The sequence below is a fragment of the Macrosteles quadrilineatus genome, unplaced genomic scaffold (assembly GCF_028750875.1).
Source record: "Macrosteles quadrilineatus isolate MER2022 unplaced genomic scaffold, UCM_ALF_1.0 Scaffold_2__2_contigs__length_208266976, whole genome shotgun sequence".
Classification (NCBI taxonomy): Eukaryota; Metazoa; Arthropoda; class Insecta; order Hemiptera; family Cicadellidae; genus Macrosteles; species Macrosteles quadrilineatus.
This window is the reverse complement of record NW_026542595.1, coordinates 142393113-142417774: the sequence shown is the minus strand read 5'-3', so window position 1 is coordinate 142417774 and position 24662 is coordinate 142393113. Positions and strand designations below refer to the sequence as shown.

Below are 24662 nucleotides of genomic sequence, written 5' to 3'. Positions count from 1 at the left end.
GAGTGCTTAGGTTTGCTGCTACGGGGAAGGTAAAATTGTTTTATGACCATATGTCAATAGTATAGGATGAAATAAATAAATTTGCCAAATTTTATCAACATTATATCCATAAACAAGTAAATTACAACAGTTTTCATTTTCTCCATAAGAATAACATGGGAATTTTAAATTACACTTTTTTGAATTTTCCCCGTGACCGTTAGGCATACAACAGCGCTTCAATATACTAAATTGTTTCTTTTTTTAAGCTCTACAAAATGGTTGAGAAAGAAATTACATTTTTTTTTGTTTTTAGGGTAAAAAATGGGAAAACCCCATTTTTACCCCATAAAACCCCCCATAAACCCCTGTTCCCATGGTCCGATTATGCTGGTTCGCGAACTCGTTCGAATAAACGTAGGTTTACACGTTTGTACCCAATTTCATCAAAATCGGATCATTTTTGCTCGAGTTATCACGCTAACGGACACACACACACACACACACGCACACACACACATATATATATATATATATATATATATATATATATATATATATATATATATGAATTTAAACGGATGGTGTTTATGGCCTCTGGGGACCTCAAAAAGAAAAAGTAAATCGGTCCCGGGTCTAGGTCTTACCATGAGACCTACGGTAATAGCTTATTCAATATATGGGAAATTCGCTAAAACGGATAAAAATGACTCATGATGATATTTCATGATCTACTGTTGTAAACAGTATGTACCTTGTTGGTTATAGGATTTTGGTGTCGTAGGATTGCAACATTACTAATGTGAAGGAGCAGAGTGGTTTAAATACACAGCTCTTAATTAAAGTTTGTATTTTTTTCAGATAAACTTTGATCATGAACTCTCACACCTGTGATGATCCAAGTTTTTACCGAAATCCCCTGTGAAAATTAAAGTTAGGCATAAGGACACGTGTATCTTGAAAGTTCTTATTGACAAAAGCCGAAACCACAAATATCAATTATATACACTTTTCGCACTGATTTTATTGTACGATGTTGGCATACGCCTTTGGACTGTCACACCCACGATCATCGAGTTATATGTCAAAAATATATGTAATTGATCTGGCTTTTTGCAAACATCAATCTTAATAGTTTTCCATTTCACGATCCAAAAACAATGAATATTCCATGCTCCACACGTGTCAGGTGAAGACCTCTCAGGCCCGCCTACACCGGAGGACCTCTTCATGTTGGGCAAGCGGCATTCCTGGGAAGGACGAAGAGATGCAGCTGAGATGTCGCAAGAGGTCCTGCCTCCCCTCCCACTAGATCGGCCACCTCCGCCTCAGATATCTTATCACTCGCAGCAACCTCGTCGTCTCGTCCAGACATGGTGAGTATCCCGCGGTATAGGGGAAAATTAATACATTTGAATAGTGTACAGGATAGCTGGCAAAAATTTTATAAAAATACTTTAACTACTGTATTGTAAATAGCCTAATATACAGGGTGTCTAGTCATCAGTGTTAAAATTTTTTTTGCGTAAGTATAAAGTAAACGGAGTGTGATGATGCATACAAGAGGTTCCAAGTCTAAAAATTGGCTTCCCAAAGAACTATTTTATTTGTCAAACCCCTAACGCCTCTTTCACACGAAGCGGCGCGCGCCGTGCGGCGTCCGCCGTGTGGCGCTACGCCGGACAAGCGTGTGTCTTCACACTAGTATGGTTTCGTGCGGCGCGCGCCGTACGGCCCTCCTAAATATTTATTGTTTTCTGTTCAGTTGTGGCTTTTAAATTAATACTCCACTTAAAAGTTCAAATAAAATGAATACTGTAGGCTAATTTAATTTCCGTTCAGTTGTGGCTTTTAAATGAATACTCCACTTAAAAGTTCAAATAAAATTAATACTGTAGGCTAATTTAAAATATAAAAACTAGTGCACCTGTTGCTCGAATTCGAGCAATTGCAAAATATTAAAGTAGTTTTTTTACGAATAATTGTCACAATTTCCGTCGACTTAAAAGAGTCAACTCATAGATAATGTAACCAATCACTCCACTCCAGTTATCGAAACTGGAAACGAACTCACTCTGAAAACGAACGCTCACTCCATCTATCGAAACTGAAAACGAAAACTCTCTGTGTATCATGTGTGTACTATGAACAGTTGTAATTAATACTAATTATTCGTCTGTTTAACCATAGATAAAAAATACTCCCCCTAAAATAATAGAAACAAAATTTCGTCTACACTAGCGCCCAGTATGGCGTACATGAACTAGACATGAAAAACGAGCTTCAAAATTAACAATGGGATGAGAAGTCTACTTGTGTTGGTTAGTCTATGGTTTAACTAAACAAAATCTTGTCTTCATAAGATATACATTGGGATTTTCATGGCCGGAGGGCAAAGCCCGAGGACTTTTACTACAGGAATTGGTGAAAGGGTACACAACAAATACTTAATTTTGACACATCGTTTGTAAAAATCCGTCCATTATTAACAGAGGAGTAGTATTTTATAGAAATCGCCTTCACGTATTATATATAAGTATTCGTCATATCTGAAAATATTGTATTCTAGAAGTTAAAAAAATGTTACATTACGTATAAATTACTAAATTATTAACTTAATACCAAATATTCTCCTCTAGTTATTAAAGAAAAAAATTTGTTTTAATACTTTAAGTAGACCGATTTGCATGGGATGAACATAAAAATATATGTTTTGTAATAGCTTTAAATATATTATTTTCCGATACAACGATATATAATTTCTTAATTAACTGTTGCACCTTCTTGGTCAGGTTGTTTGCCTAAATTGAGACAGCGTAGGGGTTGGGCCGTGCGGCGCGCGCCGCACCGTGTGAAAGCTCCCATAAGAACCAATGCACCTTCACCAAGTGGTCCGGCGTGGACGCCGCGCGGCGCTGTCGTCCGGCTCAAGGTGCATCCGGCGGTAACTCGCGCGCCGTGCGGCGAATTCGCCGCGCGGCGCGCGCCGGACATAGTGTGAAGGGACTCATATACTCCCATAGCCCTACGCCGGATCCGGCGGGCGCCGCACGGCGCGCGCCGCGTCGTGTGAAAGAGGCGTAAAGAGAACATAAGCAGCTCTAAACCTCAGTAGTGTAGCATGTGGTTGGAAAGCTAATAAAATGGCGTATTTTTCAACGTATTTTGCTACCTTCTTGTATACAGGGTGTAGAAAAATACAATAGAATCATGATTTTTTAATTTTTATCAAAAATCTTAATTTTAACCTTTGGAATGATTTACAATTGAGTTTTTATTATTGATCCTTTAACATTTTCAATGATTCTTATTCTAAATTTAACGTAGGACACGAAAATTACATAATCTACTCAAATCTATTTGCAGGTCATTAAGAAATCTCGGTATTGTGTTTAAAAACATAGCTATTTTAACAAAATTGTAATAATTCTTTGAGAAGTCAATTTTTAGACTTGGAACCTCTGACTGATGATCAGTTACCCTTTATATAAAAACAGATTTTTATTTTAAATAAAGTGTAAGCAAAATAACAGTGTATACAAAATGTACACAATTAGTTAAGGTTGTAACCGTACAGTTTTTGGTTCATTAATTTACCATATACTATTTTGAATGGTATTTTATTTGACAAAATCTAAAGTGAAGCTAATCTGTCTTGTTAAAATTACAACCAACATTTTTCCACAAAATTAAATGTGCTGTTATGAACTAATATGCCAATCATAGTAGGTACATAATACTATGTCAATCTTAGTTTTTTTATACAAATAATTTTGTAAAAGTTATGTGTATAATCTAAATTGGCATAAAAAAGCAAAATTCAAGTGTCACATTTAAAGAGTTTTCTAATTTTAATGCAACTAGAGATGGAAAAACTACAAACTTAACAACCATAAAAAAATGCCAATGTAATCCAAAGCATTTAGATGTCCATATATTACCATAGACTGTGGGTAGCTTGTAATATTATCGGCTCCAGCGAGATTTGGCGCCTGTAACCGGTTTGTGGTGACTCTTCTCCATAACCTTGCCATTTGATACTGCACTATGTAGGACATGGGTATTATCTGACGATACAAGGAAAATGTCTGTTTGTTTTACTAACCGTTACTTCAAACAGTATTTCTATAGGACTCTGGATTTGTTCGATGGTTACATTTTTCCTAGGTGTTTATTTTATTTAGCAAGTGTAACAACAAATTTAAAGTTTGTAATGCACACAGTAAAATAAGTGAACTATTTTCTAATCATTGAGCCAATACATTTCTAAAAAGATACCTACACACGATATTGACATAGAAGGCTTTTTATGGATACAACACACAACCATATTGACATTGATTATTACGACAGTTGGTTGTGAGTTGGCTTATTGAACCTTTTCAATTACTAAATTATTTTATTATACTACCTTTCATATATGAAATAGAGTTATTCATACTTATTTATTACAATCCATCGAGAAAATCAACCTTTGTTTCCCAAAGTCTAGATTGCACAATCCGTAGTACAATACAACAAGTTCACACAATATGAAAACGTATTCTTGAAAATTTCCTTACTCTCCGTTAGGAGCAAACAAAACATGGTTTAACAATTACTCCGGTTGGAGTTTGGCCGGTAATTAATTTAAAGTTCAGGTTGCCCTTAATTGGCCAACGGATCCATTATTTGCCAATCAGAGTATCAATCTGTATGGTTACTATTTGCAGCGAAGTTAATTTGGCTACTTTCATCTCGATGTACTTTCTTTTCATCGTAATCCTTAAACCTAATTTACATGCCCTTTTTGGTTTTAGGATTCGTTATGAACTATCCTATACCTTAATGAGAGTTGAAAATCAGGTCGTTATGATACATTCTGAAAAGTTTCAAAATTTCTAAGAATTATTTCCGCCCAGGAGGATTTTCTTAACCTTTAAAAATATCCCATTCAATAGCAATAGCTATGGAATTACTGTACATATGTTAAATAAGTTGTAAACACACATTAATATTATTTATTATTGTTTCTTAAAACACAAAGAGCATGTATACAGGGTGTCCAGTAAGTAAACAGCCAAACTCTGGGAAATTGTTTTATTGGCTAAAATAAAGAGGAATCCATTAAATGTCTTCTTCCTGAAACGCTTCTTTAACCAGAAATTAATCCTTTTTATAACATTATTTTTTTGTAAAATGTGTACAACATGGCAGATGTTATATAGCGTCTTTTGAAACAGTATCCTTGATTTTTCCTTTATTTTGACCCCTAAAACAATTTCTTGCTGTTTGGCTGGTTACTTCCATGAACACGGTATTATTCACATAAAATATTAAATTAGGTGATCTATTAAAGTCAATTACTTATAGTGTTAAAACCTTATTGAGAACACACTTTTAGGTAATCTGTCTAACTAAACTATTGGTTTTAATACTAAAAAATATTAAAGAAAGCATTTAAACAATGACACATCCGATGATAAGTTTACCTTTAAAGTCAACAGGCAACGTGGTTTTGATTTCCCAATTTTAAATTGTTCAGAATAAGTAAACTTTACTTTGAATTTAACAAATAAAAGAGTGGTCGATTCGAAATACAGAGTGGTGAAGATTTCCGTTTCCAGTGAGCTGATGACCTTAACATTCATAAAAATTGGAGCTTCTTTCTTAAAGAGTTTTATCTACAGTAAAGGGAAGAAGCTATTGCTGCAAGTGGTGCGATAAAACCTAGAACGTTTTACTTTGTAATTTTGATTTCCCTAGAGGTCAAAAACACTGTTAATTTTTTTAATACGTTTTTATATAGGTTCGCCAACACGCTAATTTTGAAGTAAAACCTAACAGAAAAAATAATGTAATACACTGAAGTTTTACTGCACAATTCATAATACCGATAAAATAAAATAAAAAACTGTGTATTAGTGTATTGGGAATTCTCATGTCATTCTTATGGCGAATAAATAAAACTTGGAACCAGGATTTTGTACAGTGGTAGTTTACAAGTTTTTGTTTATGGAAATATTTTATAACATTTGGAAAGTGTATTCATTCTATACATTTTACAAATACAAAATTTTATCTTTTCCTTAAGCAGCAAGCCTAAGTACTCGTTTAAACATAATGTTTCAAGTCGGAAATAAATCTTAAATCTTTAAGGAAATATCTTTTATCAGGCATATGGCAATTCACTGAGTCCGCAGGTTTGCTGTGGCAGGGATATTTTGGTTGCTAGATTTTAATAATGGATATAAAGTATCGCCATTGAATCTGTTCTAATAAAAAAATCCGAGTAGAGGAAAATATATGTTTGCCTGAATAACACTTCTTTGAGTTCATAAAGTAAGGTATTCATGTTTACTTCGTTTAAGCAGCAATGCGGACTCTTCTCTTGCATCTTAAAGCAAACTGTCACACAACATAATTATTGTAATACTTAAAAACAAAATCTAAAATTTAAGATTTATCCAAGTCAATTGCAGTTATGCTATTCAATACCAGCTGCACATAATCCAACACCATGTTTTATCAAAAGGATTACAAAATTCAAAAATATAAAAACTATTAATATTTTAATGCCGAACACTTGACTTAATCCAAACACCCACATAAAATCCATTTAATTATACACCTACGATACTGCACTACAAATATAAATACGTTTCCTATTGAAAACACAAAGTCGTTGAAACCTGAAGAGCTCACTTATGAAACCAACAACTGTAAACACTTGGATGAAGTGGTTTCCTCTATGAGATAGTTTGAAAAGTTGATATTCAGGTTTGTAAAGCGAGTAAAGCCGAGACGCTAAATTGTTCCGAGAATCATGGAGTTGTTTTGATTGTTGGAAAATAATTTGTTAACTTCAGCAACTCACTAAATACATGATTATAAATATATGTCATACCTTATCTTCTCATGACTAATTTCTTCTACATTGATGTTTTGAAATAGGCTAGTTTGTTTGATTGTAACTTAACAGCTTTAAACTTGTTTAATCAAGAGGGGTTAAAAAGGTGAAATAAACATAAATCACCTCAGTTTAATGAAAATATTTGAATACTTAAAGCCTTTTCAGTACGTCAATCCTTGGCTTTTATATTATGGATGTGACACACAGACCGAAAACGACAACCTTTCATAATTAATTAGTAAACATACCAATATGTTTATCTTAGACAGGAACTTAAGTGTGGTCTTTTTCTTTATGAACACCTCACAAAACGATTTATATTTCAACAAATTTGTGATGTTATAAAGATTTAATGAGACTGTTAATATTTATTTATGTAAAGTATTCTATGTTATTATATTGCTGGATCAACAAAGGTATCACAGTTGCTGAATTTTAGTGATAGTTAATGTCCAATTTCAGGTTCTGGGAACATATAATTGGCAAAACCTAAACTACTATTTGCCAATTAGTAGCTAGCTTTCAGTGGTTGTTTGGATAAATGATAGTTAGCTGAATTCACATTTAGATTTTGCAGGGGGTGTCTAAATCCTCTATAAACATTTACTATTTCTTAATTAAATAAATGTGCCTAATGAGTAATAAAACAATTTATCGTCAAATAAATAATGTTACGTTGTAGCTTTTCAGATAAGCATTTCGGTTTTTAAATGTGTTGAAAGGCTTTTAGAATAGTTATTTCATCTTAAGTAAGCAAAATATTTCATTTTTAAGAGTTGTTAGCCTCCGGATTACGTTTGAATATTTATAACGGTTTAAATACCTGCATTCAGTAATCCAATATCCATATATGAAGGTCGTCATTTAATAAATAAGTACATAGAACACAAACACACGAAAACGCACATTGACACGAACATTTAACATTAAAAAGTGTTGAGTTCGAGCTACAACTTCCACCCGGTCGCGTCACCTGTCTCGTGTTCCCGAGTACTCGGTATTTTTAATGTTAAATGTTCGTGTCAATGTGCGTTTTCGTGTGTTCGTGTTCTATGTACTTATTTATTAAATGACGACCTTCATATATGGAAGTGAATAACGACGCCTTGTACGGCCTGAAGATGGTTCCCTGTGAACCGAAACTATAGTTGCCACAAGCAGCATATTGGATTACTGAATGCAGGTATTTAAACCATTATAAATAAGCAAAATATGTTTGGTTTAAGTGGTTGAATACAAATATTAAAAGTAAAACGTCGTAGGATTGATTTTTGTGTGGCTGAACTGTAAATTTTGATTTTAAATAGAACTGAACATATTTTGCAACATGATTCCCAGCATTTAAAAATCCAACTTTACATGGAGAAATATCTTAAATCATCGTCAGCAACGTCACAACCTCCTAAATGCTCTCATTTCCTAAAATGAAGCTTAAAGTCAAGATAAGCTTGAATGAACCACGGCTAATATCAGTCTAAAATGTTTCTTTAGGTATCACCTTAAACTTGTAGAGTTGTAGGCCTTGCTGCGCGGTACATGTTGCTAATATGCTCAAGACAAATACAAAACACTCAATAAATATTCACTAAAAATAATTTATCAGCTACCAATAAATTCCCCAAACTACCTAAGCTTTGTTTCAACTAGCCTAACTATTTAATTTCCGCTACTAAGGAAACCAGCAATCCGTAAAGATTGCAGTAAACCGTAAGCGACTAGGCTACCTAGCCAAACTGTCCACTGTTATACCGCAGAAATAAGTTATGCTAAAAGAAATCTTCCAAGAGCTAGGACTAAAATCTGAGACTCAAAAATTGAAATTTGGGGTGTGTGAAACCTTATTGCAGGTGGCAAACCCTCAACTTAGAACAAACATATAACACAGAAAATAAATAAATATATTACAACACAAATAAATATATTAGTAATAAATAAATATATTAGAAACACATAAATTCAGTCACAAGAACATAAATCATCACTAGGGACATATTCACAAATAAGTTAGTCTTTGATATGATATACTATATTTTTATAATTACATAAACACATAAAACAATTTTATAATTTACACTGAATTTAAGTCACTGGAAATAAACTTCAAGGTGGTGACTCTACAAGACAATCTGGCTTTTACTTTCAAAACAAAATCACCCTGCCTAGCAAAATGCCGATTTAAATTAACAAAATATTTGGGGTATGGCCATTTACCTACCTTATGACCTGCCCCAAAGAGTAATTTTATGCCAGAAAAATGCCTCTTGCATAGGCTTGCTGTAATTAAAACACTTAAACTCAGGCTAACACTTAAAACACTGCCCTGACGGTCGAGGTTGACTGCTACTTGCCTGAAACAACTCTAAACAAACAGCATAGCCCTACAAATAAACAGTTAGGTCTGCCACCCCTACAGATCTAACACTTGGTAACCTTGCAACACAGACTTTACCATGCTCTAGGCCTACAGCCCTGTCTGCCTAACTAAATAACCCAAGGCAGGCCTAGTAAAATCCGGCCAGAAAATGCAATAAGGAACAACTCAACTTTAAGAAGATGATTATGATGATGATGATGATGAAGAAGATGACTAGCCTAACTTGAAATTTTTCAGAAAAATACTACAGGACTAAACTTCAAAAGAAAAACTGTGTTAAAACTAGGCCTAGGTAAAATGTGTAAACCAAGGCGGCAAACGCTCACTTACTGGTCCAGGCCTCACCTGGCTTCTCAACCACCCTCACCAGATGGGTTAGATTGCCCGTTGGGTCTCCTTCATAAATTCATTCAAAGTTCAAGATCTACCATATCCGCGGAAGGGACAATGTCATCGCCGATGCCCTTTCTCGCCTATATGAAAACTCCGAACCAACTGAAATTTCACCCCCCCCCCCTACACTCCTTAACCATCCACATTATCCCTTTTCGCTCTCCCCGAGGTTTTCAAAGACATAGCCGACCATCAACTCGATGATCCTGACCTCAGGAAGATCATCAGGTCCACCAACAAACCCCAAAATTATTCAGTCGAGAACAATATCCTTCTTCACCGTCAACCAAATCAAACCAAACCAAGGGTAGTGGTTCCATCCAAGCTTCTTGACCTCATTTTCAAATACTACCATCAATCTCCCACTTCAGCTCATCTGGGCATAAACAAAACCTTGTCACGCATCGAGCCCTTTTTCTGGTCTCCCGACCTCAAGGCTTACGTCACTAACAGGGTAAGAGCTTGCGTTAGCTGTCAGAGGTGCAAACAAGCCCCTAACACCAAGGTCGGAACACTCGCTTCTGAGATCGTTACCAAACCTTGGGAGAAAATTTTCATTGGCCACATTGGACCCCTTCCATTGTCCGCCAACCGCAACAGATACATCCTCACCATAGTAGACTCCTTTTCAAAATTTTGCTTCATGATCCCAGTTAGGAACACCAGGGCGGAAACAACTGCCACGGTGCTCAACAGGCAAGTCTTTGCAATCTTTGGCCCACCTAAATGTTTGGTTTCTGATAATGTTTCGCATTTCAAGTCCGTCACCGTCAAGAACCTCTGCATAGGTCTGGGAATCCAGCACATATACACCAGCCCATACTATCCCAACCCCTCGCACGCCGAGAGGGTAAACAAACAGATCAAAATTGCCATCCGAATTTTTCACCATCAACATCAAAGGCTATGGGACCAGGAGCCCACTGGTTCCAAATAGCTTTCAATTCAGCCATTCATGAATCCACCAAGAGCTACCCTGCCCGTTTATTCCTAGGTAGACACCTACATCATCCCTTAGAACTTCATTGGAACCTAGACAAATTAGTCGACGAGCAATGCGCCCCACAATCCTCCCACGCGATTGGAGTAGCGCCGTCGAAAACCTATCAAAAGCTAGGCAACAGAGACAACAGATATACGACTTAAACAGACTGCCCAACCCTTATAAATCTGGGGATTGGGTAATGTTTAAGGAACACCACATCAGTAGGGCTGCCAATGCAATCAATAGTAAGCTTTTGCCTGTCTGGTCCAAACCTTGTGTAATAGAGTCCTTTTCATCACCAGTGACAGCACGATTACTAAATCCCACAACAGGTAAATTTATCAGAAACGCACATGTCTCACAACTAAAAAGGTTTTTCCAGCCAAGTTTTTAGAAGTTTTCCAATTACCCAGACCAGGAATGCAGCACCATTGTGATATTAGGCTAAGTCTTCTACCCTCTGTCTCTTAGACCGCCAGCGCACCGGGGGCTAGTGAGTCTCAGGGTATCCTTCCTCGGATGGGCTGCCCTACACGTACCTTCCCCGTGCGTTGTTGGCCAACACCCCCCTCCCCTTTTTCGTCTCCGACACCCCTGCTGAGTTGTTTTAAGTTTTTTTTTTATGTAAGAATCACTTCCCTGCGGGTGTGTACATTTTATGTTTTATTTTTTATTTTTACTCCGCAGGAAAGGGCTCAGTAGTGGCACCTTCTGTGGCGACCTTGATATCAGTCGAGTGAAGGAAGACAATCTCTTGCTCTTTTTCTTTCATACCCTCCTCCATCTTTTCTTTCCATTTCCCTTTAGCTTAATTAGTCACTAGTGGTAGCAGTAGTTAGGTCTTAGGAAAACTAGTGTAGTTAAGCAGCAAAAGAAATTAAATTTGGTTTTCTTAAAAAAAAAAAAAATCGAGAAATTGTTATCTACCAAACGGAAGTCGCAGCACGGTTCTCAATAGATTCCGCGGTTTTTTATCGTGGCAAGCGACGGCAATATTTTTTCTCGTTCTAAAGTTGCACGCGTTAATAAAAAGAAATAAATAAATAAAAATAAATAAATAAAAAATCATTACAGTTTTGTATCCTTCTCACCTTCCAAACCTAAACACATTTACAAAACCACAAAAAGCTCTCGCGACCCTCACCAGTCTGACCTTAGTTCACCACGCCACTGTGAGTCTTAAACTCTCGGTTTCCCAAACAGATTCAGACCAACCCTGTCAGTGATCGGACCACCGCCTTGCCCATTGACCTTTCACACCTTCATTTGAACGACAGTCTCCCTTTCAACATTTTCTCTGTACACAAATCAAATCACAACTCAAATCAAATCACAACGGTAACAGGCCCCAATTCAGAAAACTCTGAGCCTAACATCTGCACAATCAAAAAAAAAAAAAAAACAAGAATAAGCAAACACATAACAGCAAATAATAAGAAGAAAGCTTATAAAGAAAAAAAAAACTTATATGAAAACCATCATGATCAAAGCACTTCAGCACTAACTTCATCATCATGACAGTGAGCTACAACACTACCCGAGAAACAAACGAGTCGTATGTGGCAACTCAACTCCCTAGCAGTCGGAACCTGAATGAACACCATGGTCTACCTACGAGTGGTCTCTGACAGCACAACTCACTATTGGTCAACTCCTGTGCGGACCCCTGAGATCAGCGAGTCTGAAAAACGTCTTTGTCTCTGCAATTGTGGCTCTGCCAAATCTCAACACATTTCATCAGTACCTGAACCAAATGGCATCTCGCCATACTTCATCAGACGATCTGCACTTCATCCTCGAGTCATCACCAAGACTGCTAGGGCCATTTCTCACTCTTTCCGGCAGACACAATGTACTCGCCCGTGTTGCTCCACTAGTCCTGATCTACAAAGCATTATATAGAAGAAAAAAGAAGAAGAAAAACATATTGTGCGTGCAGATGTCTCCTTTTTTCAACAAAAGTCACAAAAAAAACCGTCAAGTTACAGGATAGTATGGCTGTCTTTCACCCAATACCTCTACCTTTTTCGCAGGGGGGGGGGGTGGACTCCCATCTCTGTCGGGTTGGTCAACCAACATTTGTTTCACATCCCAATGTTTTGCGATGGATGAACCAAGCCAAGCCAGTCTGGTTGGGCGGTTTTAAGCTTCCCTCATTGTTTCTCGGCTCATTGGAATCCAAACCGTGTCAAGATATCTAAGGACCCAGAAACGAAGATGAAGGGAGGCGTTTCGACAAAAAATCACCTTTCACACAACTTGTCACACCTCCCACTCCATTCACCTACCTCCAAAAAAAAAAAAAACTCTTTCGCGCGAGGGGGGGTGGTTGTGACGCAAGCGCCACAGCTTCATGGCGTAACGCGCTAGCATGCCTTTCAACCGGGGTTTTTTCTTGGACCAATCTTTTTCTAAGCTCAGCCCGCTCGCCTTCTCTCGCCCCTGTCTGCCCGCGGCCGTGATTTGACAAACTTCGAGTCTTCAAACTTTGTGCAGAATGGATAATCATCAAGCTAAGTTAACTTCCTAGTTTTAAGTAAAATATAAAATTATGTTAGGCTAGAAGTAAATTTCGGGGGGGGGGAAGCCACTGGCTTGGCAAGTACGCTGGAAAATGTAGTAACTGAAAATTAAAATGATAGTAATTAACTATCAAGTTTGATTCCGCCTAACGGAATCAAACAATCTTTTTCATGTTTCGAAGTCACACCACATGTTCCAAGAGATTAAGTTGCTGGTAAAGGGGATTGCTTAGTTCATCTACCAGTTACATTTCAACCAATTTTACTTCAATCAGGTTTTTCATATACATCATATATGTATATATATGTATATATATCTATATATGTATATATATCGCATATTAGTTTGGAAGGTGTCAATCAAAATTAGGGTATTTAAATGTGTTAGATAAATAAGTATAATCAAAGCTGGCTTGGGCTGTCTTCCTGGTCAGGGTAAAAGGTCCAATTCTCTGGCCCCCATCACACATTCCAATAATCCAAAGAAATACTGACAACCAGAATAGCTGAAAATCATATCGCAACATTACCTTAAACCACAGAAGAGCATTCATATTTTTTTAATAAACACTTAAAATCATACGCAGACAAACGAAAATGTATCACCAACCGCTCCTTTAATCTATAAATATCTCTAATAACTAGGCGTCATTTCCCATAACTCTCCAAATATCAAACTACACATTCTTAACAAATATTGGAACAGTAACAACATCTAGTCCTGTATCTCTTTTTAAATAGATCATCGGCACCGTCACTTACGAATTCCTCGACCCAAAGACCTGTCTGGTTAGTTAGTATTAGAAGTACTCACTTCAAATCTGCAGGTTGCGGGTTCGAACCTACGTGAAGTCAATTCTAAACCGATATATTATTTAATTGGACTATCAATAATTTCGCTGTCCAACAAAAGGCCGACTTTGAATTGTGAGAAAACCAAGTTTAGGAGTGTTCCCTTACAAACATAAAAATTCCTACTGGTGTAAGAATATATAAATAAAAAGAGTGTTGGACCCCACAACACGTCCCATATCCACAGTAGCGAGTTGTTCTTCCCATGTGGTCCTTACCCACGCGTCATTTGACCTTTAGATCAGACATCCAAGATGTAAAGGTGTCGCAAGTAGGCCTATAGGCTGTCCAAGTTTATGTAACTCCTCTTCTTGGACTCAGACCTTGGGTAGGTTGCCCAACGAAGAAGCCCTTGGAATATTTTTGGTCACATAAATGTGCATTTATATGTATCAGATGCGTAAACAGTTTTTTGAGGTCACAGTGTTAGGTTAGCCTGGCTTGGTGGGAGTTAACATTTATAAGAGGACCTTTAGGTGGAGATTCTTTATCGATCGTTAGGTTGACCAACTGGAAATATTTTTGGCCAGGTCACATAAAGTTATATTTTAACATTGGGTTTGGATACGTAAATGATCTTATCACCAGGTTTGAACATATAGTTGGGCTGTAGCCATTGTGAACTTTAATATTTGATGCATTTTCAAGTTACCTCTCACTCTTCTTACTTGCATATAATTTTGGTCTAATAATATTTTTAACTAGTAGAAAAAACATCCAGGACATTCAAGATAAAGTAAAACAAAGATTAAACTAGGTTTTAAGTATTGCGAAAATAATACAAATTTCACGTCATTGTTTTCAAAATGGTAGTTTTTAATTAAAACATTGATAAAAGTAATCAATGATTACATATATAATAAATGTAATTGCCATAAAATGCTTTCAATGCTCGTAAAACGTCCAACTCAAACACAACAACTAGCATAGCTTTTCTATTTGCAGAAACAACTCAATACTTTGAGATTCTTTTATTAAACAAAATAACGTTATCAATCAGTACACTTATAACTTAATTAGTCAAGCTGGTTTTCCTTAGGAACATATTTTAAAATTTGAATTCGATGCAACTGAAATCACTACTTTCTATTCTAGAGTTGCAAAAATAGCAGTTCATCCATAATTTCTAAACTAACCATAAATTTGGTAATTTATGTGAAATATTATTCGCATATTAGGGACCAGGAAGCGCTGCGGCAGTTAATTATTATGTATGTCATGATGGAGGCCGGTCTAACCAGTCACCCACTATTTAGCAACAGCTTGCTCAGACTCATCCTTTAATTTTATATTTTAAACTTCCTGATGCACACATACTGAATCTAGGACAAGCTTGATGGCTTTGTTAGCTCAACACTAGTTAGAAAAAAATTAGAAAAGATTCATCTTTAGCGGGAAAATATTAAAGACATTTAATGGCTAATTTAAATACATTTGTAACTTTAAAACGATTTTTTGTTGGAAACTGTGAGTAGACAATGGTATCTGTTTAGATTATTGTTAATTACGCCACACCATTTCATATAGTAGTAAAATATGTATATTATAAAAGTCAATGTTGCACAATCGTATATGTAACATGTAACTTCGAGTGGTCATTTACGACTTTTAGTGGTGGGAACTGCTTAATTCTCAGTAAGTTAAAACATAACACCTATCTTTTTTTTTTCTAAATAGGTGACCAATAAATTGTTTATGGCTAAAAACTAAATAGAATCGCTGAGAGTTTTACGCTCCTCAAAAATATTTTCATTTAGAAAAATATAATAGAATACTGTACTAGGTCGAGGATACGTTTTGTTCAAACGTTCTAAATCTGTCATATTTTGTATATATAGATTTTACCTACGACCGATTTGTATACTAGCCTTTTCAATTCAGTTCTTAGAATTGAAAGCATTCACATAACAGTATTTAAATAGCATTGTTTTGTTATTACAAGTTTGGACCAATGAGGTCCAAGCAAAGAAAAGCAAAGAAAGGATTGAGAGAAAAACAGTAAAACTTTAATGCTTCTAACATAAACTTATCAGCTGTTAAGGCCAATTTAATAGATTATACAATGAGTGAGTGGCTGGGACAATGAGTCGTTGCATCACGATCAGTGGCAATGAGAGGTTATAAACGGAAACATAACCTCTTGTAGACGTTATGAGTAGTGATTGTTCGTAATATAAAAAAAAACTATCGTAGGTAAAATAGTTTACGTAACTTCGCGTAATTAGCCTTTAAGACACTCGTAGAAGTTTTAAAGGCACTCGCCAAGTTTTTTTCTACTCGTCTTAAATACTAACATTTACGCATTTGTTGTGTAAACTACTATATCACTAATAACAATACGAGTAGACTAATGGCACCATAATTACATATGCAAAAATACGTTTGATTGGTTGGATAAAAACTCTTATGAAGGAACAAGATGTGTGGCAAAAATATCTGTTTGTGTTCAATTGGAAACATAAGTCTACTCACAACTTGACGACTTTTTCCTTAATACAAATCTACAAAAATACTCTTGAATAACAGCTGTCACATTGCATATTCTATAACTCCTTTGCAGTTAACACTAGACCTATGCAAAGCAGCCAAAATAAATGCAATGCTAGTTAATACAAGTTGACACAATTTGCCTAATTTTTACTTTAGATTGGTCTCGTGATTGGCCCAGAGATAATCGTTTGACCTCAGGCTGGGAATTCACGGTTCAAGTCCTCTTAATCACTAATTGGCTTTCGTAACCCATAGGTCATGATTTCGTGACTCAGTAGTTACGTTCCTATTTTTATATTCCTAATATGCCTAGTAAATAAGGGCATACTATTCCTTCCAAAGTTTCTTCTGTTTCCAATAATTGTTTTGTGAAATTACTCCACTTAAACACATCAATGTTTCACTCCATATGTTTGGTGTACTCCTATTGACTACTCCAAGTAGACGTCGATGACCTATCAGAGGTCAAGCCGGGTCAAAGTTCACGACTGCTAATCAGCAGCCAGACGCAACCCAAGGGTTCTGTCTGCTAAGCGTTTCTGCAAGATAAACTGCAGTTAAAGACGTGAGTTATGGACGAAAACATAAACCTCTATGCAGGCAATATAGGGTTTTCGCAATCAGTTTCACGTTGAAACTGATACTAAACATGTGACGCAGACATTCAATAATGGTCATGAGTATCACAGTATCATTAAACATTTTCTTTTGTTGTAGATTCCTTATGAAGCTGAAGATACATTGATTACCTCACATTAACTATCTTAATGTATTCAACTTATTTTTTCGTTAGTTTAATAGCTTTTTTAATCTTTCGCCAAATTAAGCGTGTATTTTATTTTAGCTGCAAATTATATTACAAATAATCTACAAGTATAATTTAACAAACATAACTAGTAGCCTATTTATCAATATAAGTGAGAGGAGGACGTTCTGCGGCTGTTGTAGGCCTATATTTCTGTTGTAGGCCTATATTTCTGTTGTAGGCTTCATGAACCTATATTCCAAATTAAACAGTCTTTGGCCCTAAGTTCTTATCCTAAACACAAAATATAAAAAAGTGAAAAAAATGAACATCAAATTAAGGAAATTATTTTTCAGTGATCTTTGTTGGAGAAGTAAGTTATGGATCATTACGGAATTTTTTAGAATTACCAATTAGAGTTTGCCATTACTTGGGCCTGCGTTTAAAGCGAATCAGGTATCGGGTATAGGATCAGTTTCCAAGTCTGAAACGTTGTAAAAATCGTGGTTAATTTATTAGTGATAGAAAATGTTCACAATAGTCTTAAAAAATAATGTTCCTTACTAATTAAACTATAAAATAAAAAATCACCAGAAGAAAAAAAAAACATACAAAATGCTTCCTCGATTTAAAATGTCTATATTGTAGGCACAATTAGGAATATTTCAGGAAAAGCAAGCTACGATGAACAACAAAAGACTCGGAGGCTTGAACTCTGAACAAACTTGCCCTTTCCTACAACGAAAGTGCAACAAATAGAAAGAAACATCAGTCAATGTCAGATCCTCGGGTGAAAGTCTAGTATTGTTCGGTCACGAGTTTCCTTAAACAGTCTTCCGACTGGACCCAATGACGTTAACTCTTTTAGTGAGCAACGTTCTTTTACCTGTACAACAGATTTTTCCTAATTTGTAATATGCTTTGTCATACTACTTTTACTATGAATGAAAAGGGATTCTTAGTTTGGTGGAAACAGTTTGTATTTTTAAGTTACTGGACAATTGTTTCTGGAAATTGAAATAAAGCGTTTTAGTGACGATATTTGAACAATGGCGATTCAACAAGAACAATACCCGATACAATAGTGACGATTGAATGTATTTTGTTTAAATGTTTTGGTAAAACAAACAGTTATAAAACATTACTATATTTTTAATCCACTAGGATATCAAAATCTAGTACAAAGAAGCATGTTAATAGCTTTTCCATGCAAATGTTTATTTCATAAATAAATAGGCACTTTACCATGACTAAACTAGTAAGTAGTAGTAACTAGTAGTAGTGGTTGTCTGTATTTTACCTAATGTCATCAGTAGGTGCAAAGTACGATCTGTAAGTAAGTTAGCTTAGAAAAATTGTAGTATATGAAAAATCCTATCTTTATCGTGATCAAATCCATTTCACAGAGCGTAAGCATTTACAAGAATTCAGACAATTTTGAAAAAACTAATTAAAACTTTCAGAACAACAAAGAATAAAAAATGATACATCGCTAATACATAAGCAGCATGTATATTAGGAATCTATGTAATTTTTTATACTGGCATTTATAATAGTAAAATGAACTGTTAGTGTAGAATAAGTTAATTCACAATGTTAAATGTTTTGAATCAAAACAAGGAATGGGAATAAATGAATTTAAAACTTAAATTAATTTCACACTACTTCTTTATCACATTTACAAAAATTGTTCTGGTAACTTAGATCCTTTCCATTGCTAAAATATTTCTTTACGAGTAAATTACTGTAATTTAACGGAGAACAGATTCCCAAAGTGATGTCGTTTATATTTATAATGAAATTAATGAAGGGTCATAAAATAGACCTGAGCTCGATGCAAAGTTGTTTCGATGAAAAGGAGCGTTCGACATTATAATTACAAGCTTTTATAAACAGTGGAAACAAAAGTTTACGTTGAAATAGGATGGTTTTCTCGAATAAATTAATTTAATTTTGTCTTGAAATAACATTGACAATTTCTTAGTTATTTTAAAGCTGCAAAAACTACAATTGTTTTCAGGGCCGTTGGCTGGTTGCCAGTTCTATTTATTTTCATTGTTCATGTAGTTCTAAATACATATTTCTAATAAAATATCCGTAGCATTAGTTATGTGTTATTTTCATTGCTGCTGTGTTTTAGCTGTTTGATTAATTATCAAGAACAGTTTATTTTAATTTACTCGAACTATTTACAATAAGGTAACTACGATAATTATTCAATTTTGAGTTAACATTTGCCTATGTGATAAATGCAGCGACTCTTTAAGGATACCTTTATGTAAAATAACAAAAAGTTTTGGGCTTGAACCTAGTGTCTATAGATGTGTAGGGAGGATTTGAAATATTTTTTTACGTTACCTTCTTTTACTTCTTTTTGATAACTAAACTTAAAGTTTCCGGCCATTACTACTTAAAGTCTGATGAAAAAACTTTACAACGTACGTAATACATATGAAATTTTCATGAAATATGTTTATTTTTTAATTGTAAGAAGCAAGTATTAATGTTACTGAATTTCACTATATAAAAGTAGAATTTTATAGAATTTGAATCGCGGTTGCTTTATAAGGCCGTCAAGGTTTTATCATATTCAAGTTTGAATATTCCTTTTGATGAACACCTTTTCTGATTTTGGCAACTGTTATCAGTAGTTTTCATCATAGAAACATTATTAACAGCCAATTGATATTTGTTCAAAATCGGGTTTTATATCGATGTAACCATTGACTATTGGATACCGAAGTTGTATTAATAGTCAAAGATGTAACTTAACGGTTTACTTCCGGGAAGACATCACGAACGGAATCATAATCCGCTGAAATGAACTTATCATTGAAACCTAGTATTTAACAACAATTCTTAATGCAATTTAGTCAGTTTGATTTTTTCCCTACTTTGAGTTTACAGCTATTTACTTGTGGCTGAGTATTTTATTGCGATATCGCTCTAAAAAAAATATAAATGTATCTAACCAGTTATCTTAACCACGAGCGGTTTCAAACTTCCAGTTGGCATGAATATCAAGTGTTTGTCAATGGTAACCTCCGCCACCCACGACGGGTAGACCGACATTGGTTCATACCTGGAGACGGAGAACCACTCAAGCGCATAACATCTTGCGACAGTACGTCTGTCTGTCTGTCATTTCAGCTCGCTTAGCGCCACTGACCCGCGAGCCCAGTTGGACGGAGGCCAAGGTTCGCAAACCTTGTAATCAATACGCCAGCTGATCAAAGAGGAGACTCTGCAATCAATACATCAGCTGATCATCGGGTAATCGATTGTATTGTAGATAATGTCTGTTGCAGACAGTGACGAATTGTTGAGACAATAGTGGCCTCGGCACTGTGTTAGGGTTAGGACTTCTCTGTTTCTGAGAATGCTAGATGGCGACGTACAGCAAATTGGGTACTATTAATGTTTTATGTTATAGATGTGAGACCGATAGATTATTTTATTATAGTTGTTTTCATTGATTAGAAATTCGTATAAAAAAAAATGTATTGCAAAGTAAAACGAAGCCGGCCGTTAGATGAAATTATTTTGCATAAAATATACGTAGAAATGATCAGTGATTTAAAATTAATCAGTCCCAGTATTTCACAAATGTATCATCTACGTTAAAGACTGTATTGACATTTGGTATTTGTTATCACTACTGAAAAAGTTCTGTGTTAATCGTCTGTGTTATCAATTGTTAATTTAATTAATTTTAAATTCCCATCGGTACTTATCTTATCTTTTTCCAGTTAGCTTAATAATAGCACCTGCTCCACACATGTGCGTTGTCATACATTTCATTCACGCGTTGCAAATAATCCACCCTTAGGCGTCTCCGCAATTCTATCCAAAGCTAAGAATTCTGGTTGTACAACAAAGCTGGTTTTATATTAGTTTTACATCTAAATATTTCAATATTTTTAAAGTATATACAAATAGTATTTAGTGTAATATTAAAGGGATGTATTTAACTGTCATTCAACAGTAATAGAAAGAAACTAATGTAGCGCATGCCTACTGTTTGATTTCAAGTTTAATGTTCATTTGCATGTACAAACTTAAAACTAGATGTATAATTTCTTTACCCTTTAGATATGGAAACATATGATAAAAGCATTTTTACTAAATTCATTCATTGTTTCGCCTCAGTTATCTCTAAATGACTTAAACGTTTGTGGAAAATTTAAAGGGGCCAAACCACGTATATTTTGCTTAGGGTCGAATGGTCTCAGAAACACAAGTCATTGTCACATACGAAACAAAAATTTAGTTACTTATGGAATACTATTTATTCAAATAGTGCGTAACCTTATTGAAAAATACTGAGGAATGTACGAATAAAAGACAAAGATTCTATTAAATATCATCACGTGATTATCATCATTATTTTATTATTTGTCCTCAAGTTGGTATGATATTGTTCCAGATATCTTTACATTTGAGATCGATACTGTTGTGCATCTTCGTCTCACAATGTACATCGAAGACTCCAATACAGCGTGGTTTCGACACCTCAAACCTTCACAAACGAGCCTACTCGCACTCAGACCACGTGCAGTGTGATCATGGCAAGCCCGACACTTTCGGAGGACAAGAGAGCAGATTTGAACCATCCAGACAGTATCTTCCAGCACAAGAGAGTAAAGTAGAACCTTCTCGGCAATACCTGCCCCAGCCTGGACCTGTTCCACCGAGTAGTCCTCCTGACATAGAAGCACCGGCCGCTTCGTTTGATCAGCCGAAATTTGTGTCAGTAGAGAACACATTTGTATCACCCTCGCTTCAAAACAACTATAAATCTCTCTTTGGACAAGATAAAAAGGACCTGATCGCTCCTGCTGCTGCTCAAAGTCCTTCTAATGCAGTTCCTGCTCCAAGAGTCTCGAGTGATAAGAAGCATTCTCATGATGACGAGAACAACCTTGAGCGACTATGTAATGACGCGTTTCACAGCTTCTTGTGTAAGCCAATAAAGGGACCCAGAAAAACTCCAACTGGAAGACTGAGGCCGAACGCTGTCATACCTCCTGACGTGTTGTCAGGGCTAGCTTCATTTCAGGATGTTGCAAGAGTCAAACCTGATCCTCCGAAGCCAACCACACAAAGACCGTTTTCTCAATTTCCAACCACAAGATATACTCCAACAACTACTACAACTAAAAAGTACGAGCCTTTCATTCCTGAAGTACCAAGTCCAAGCAATAACAACATTCAAGTTTTGAAACCAGCTGCGCAAACCCCAGGGTATTTCTACGAAAAGCCTTCAGTTCCGTTTCCTTCAAATCAATATCAACAGACTCAACGGCCAACTTATCCAACTCCACGACCTACAACACCTAGACCAGCTCCAACTCAGGGGTATTCTTACGACAAACCCAGCATTCCATTTCCCAGTAATACCATTCAGAAGTATGCTCAGCCTTCAAAACACGATTGTGATAAACTCCACTCTCATTTTTTGATTCCTAACCCATCCAACGAAAATCCATCATTCCTTAGACCACAATCCCCTCCTACACCTAAGCCAACGCCTAAAGTATACTATACAACCCGAACATATCCACCTACCCCAAAACATGATTGTGAAAAGCATAACCCTCCTTCTCCTTTTCTTATTCCAAACCCCTCTAACGATAACCCATCCTTTCTGAGGCCTGTAACCCCTACTACACCTAAGCCAGTTCCAAAAACATATTATACAAAACCAACATATCCACCTCCTCCTAAACATGACTGCGACAAAAATAAACCGTCTTCTCCATTTTTAATCCCCAATCCTTCAAACAACAACCCATCATTTCTCATACCCAATACTATCCCTTCTCCTAAACCAACAACTACAACATTTTATTCAAAACCAACCTTTTCATCTACAAACAATTACTCTCCGTTCCGAAGTGCAACCCAACCTACTGCTAAGCCACATGATTGTCAAAAACACGCCTTCTCATTTGCACCCTCAACTGATTCCCCAAAACTTCCATTACCTTCTAATAATATAGCTAAAGTATCTCCTTACACTCCAAAACCTGCTCCAACGTATTACCAAAAACCTATTTACCCATCTCCAAGTAATGATTTCTTCCGAACATCACCTCCACAGTCCACTCATGATTGTAAACAGCATCCTACACCCTTTTTCAGCACAACAGAAAAAGCAAAGCTGCCTTCAGCTTCCAACAACATAGCCCAGATAATAGCACAGCCTCAGCAGATCAACGCTGTAACAATCTCTCCCCAAAAACCTACGGGTTACTCCTACGAGAAGCCTGCAGTCCCATTTCCACCCCCAAGACCAATTACTCAGAGGCCAACTCCACCTCCGTTTACGTACCAAACCACCACATCAGGGGGCTACAATTACGAACAGCCTCGTATTCCATTCCCCAGCAACAACATCGCTCAAATTATTTCTCAACCAAGCACCACAACAACACCCAAACCTTGTGAACACGACAAACACAATTTTCCATCAGGCAGTGCTACAAGTCAAAATATCTTAAAACCAGCAGCCGCTTCAGATGCTTACGTCTACGACAAACCAAACCAACCCTTTAACGGGTACAACTACGACAAGCCTTCTAACCCCTTTCTGCTACCTAGTCCCGCAAACAATGCTCCGCAAGTGGTAGCGAGCCCCGCAAACAATGGGTACACCTACGACAAACCCAACAAACCTTTCCCGCAGACGAATCCTTCAAACAATAACCAAGTAGTAATAGGCCCTCCAAAGTCACCGAGCACCTACAAACCTTCAGGGTACTCTTATGAGGCACCTAGGGTACCCTTCCCTACAAACATAAACTCCAAAATCATCGCACCTGATGACAAACCAAATTACGACGCGAAGCCTCAAACTCAGGTAGAAGTTACAGTCAGGCCTGGATACTCTTACGATAGACCAAGCAACTCGTTCAGTGGCGAGTCGGGTTACGTCTATCCTGAACCATCCGCACCTTTTATCAGTTAAGTGCGTCAAACGATTCAGAACTTTGATTTAAAATCACACTGAATCGCTAAGACTGAACTGAAGTGTATAGATGCACGAGTTACCAGTGATTTCATAGACTGATGTTGGTTACCAATGTATATTGAAGTAAACAAGTTTTAAATAATACAATTTTGTATTAGTGCTATATTTTATGTAAGAATATTAATATGTAATTAAAGATATTTGTCTACTAAAAATTTAATAAGGATTTCTATCCTGGTTTGGTAATAGTTTTTAAATCTTTATAATCATCTTTGGCAAAATCCAGTGTTACTAACGTGTAATTATAGTTAAGATGGATGGATGGTTATTTAGAACATGTACCTCATATCGCTAATTCAGTTAGGTTATGGTTCATGATATGCAAACGCCAATTATCAATCTGCGCCCTATGTGTTATATACCAACGTTTATTACTGCTACATATCCCCCTCATTGA

General features: G+C 36.1%; 1 protein-coding gene across 1 annotated transcript; it reads left to right on the top strand.

The window, feature by feature from the left end:
* Nucleotides 1–1299: 1299 nt before the first annotated feature.
* Nucleotides 1300–24420, top strand: LOC128987775 (uncharacterized). The gene is made up of 2 exons (XM_054408794.1): nt 1300–1355; nt 21659–24420. The coding sequence occupies exons 1-2, from the start codon at nt 1353–1355 to the stop codon at nt 24200–24202; spliced, it is 2547 nt and encodes an 848-aa protein (XP_054264769.1). The 5' UTR covers nt 1300–1352; the 3' UTR covers nt 24203–24420.
* The last annotated feature ends 242 nt before the right edge of the window (nt 24421–24662 follow it).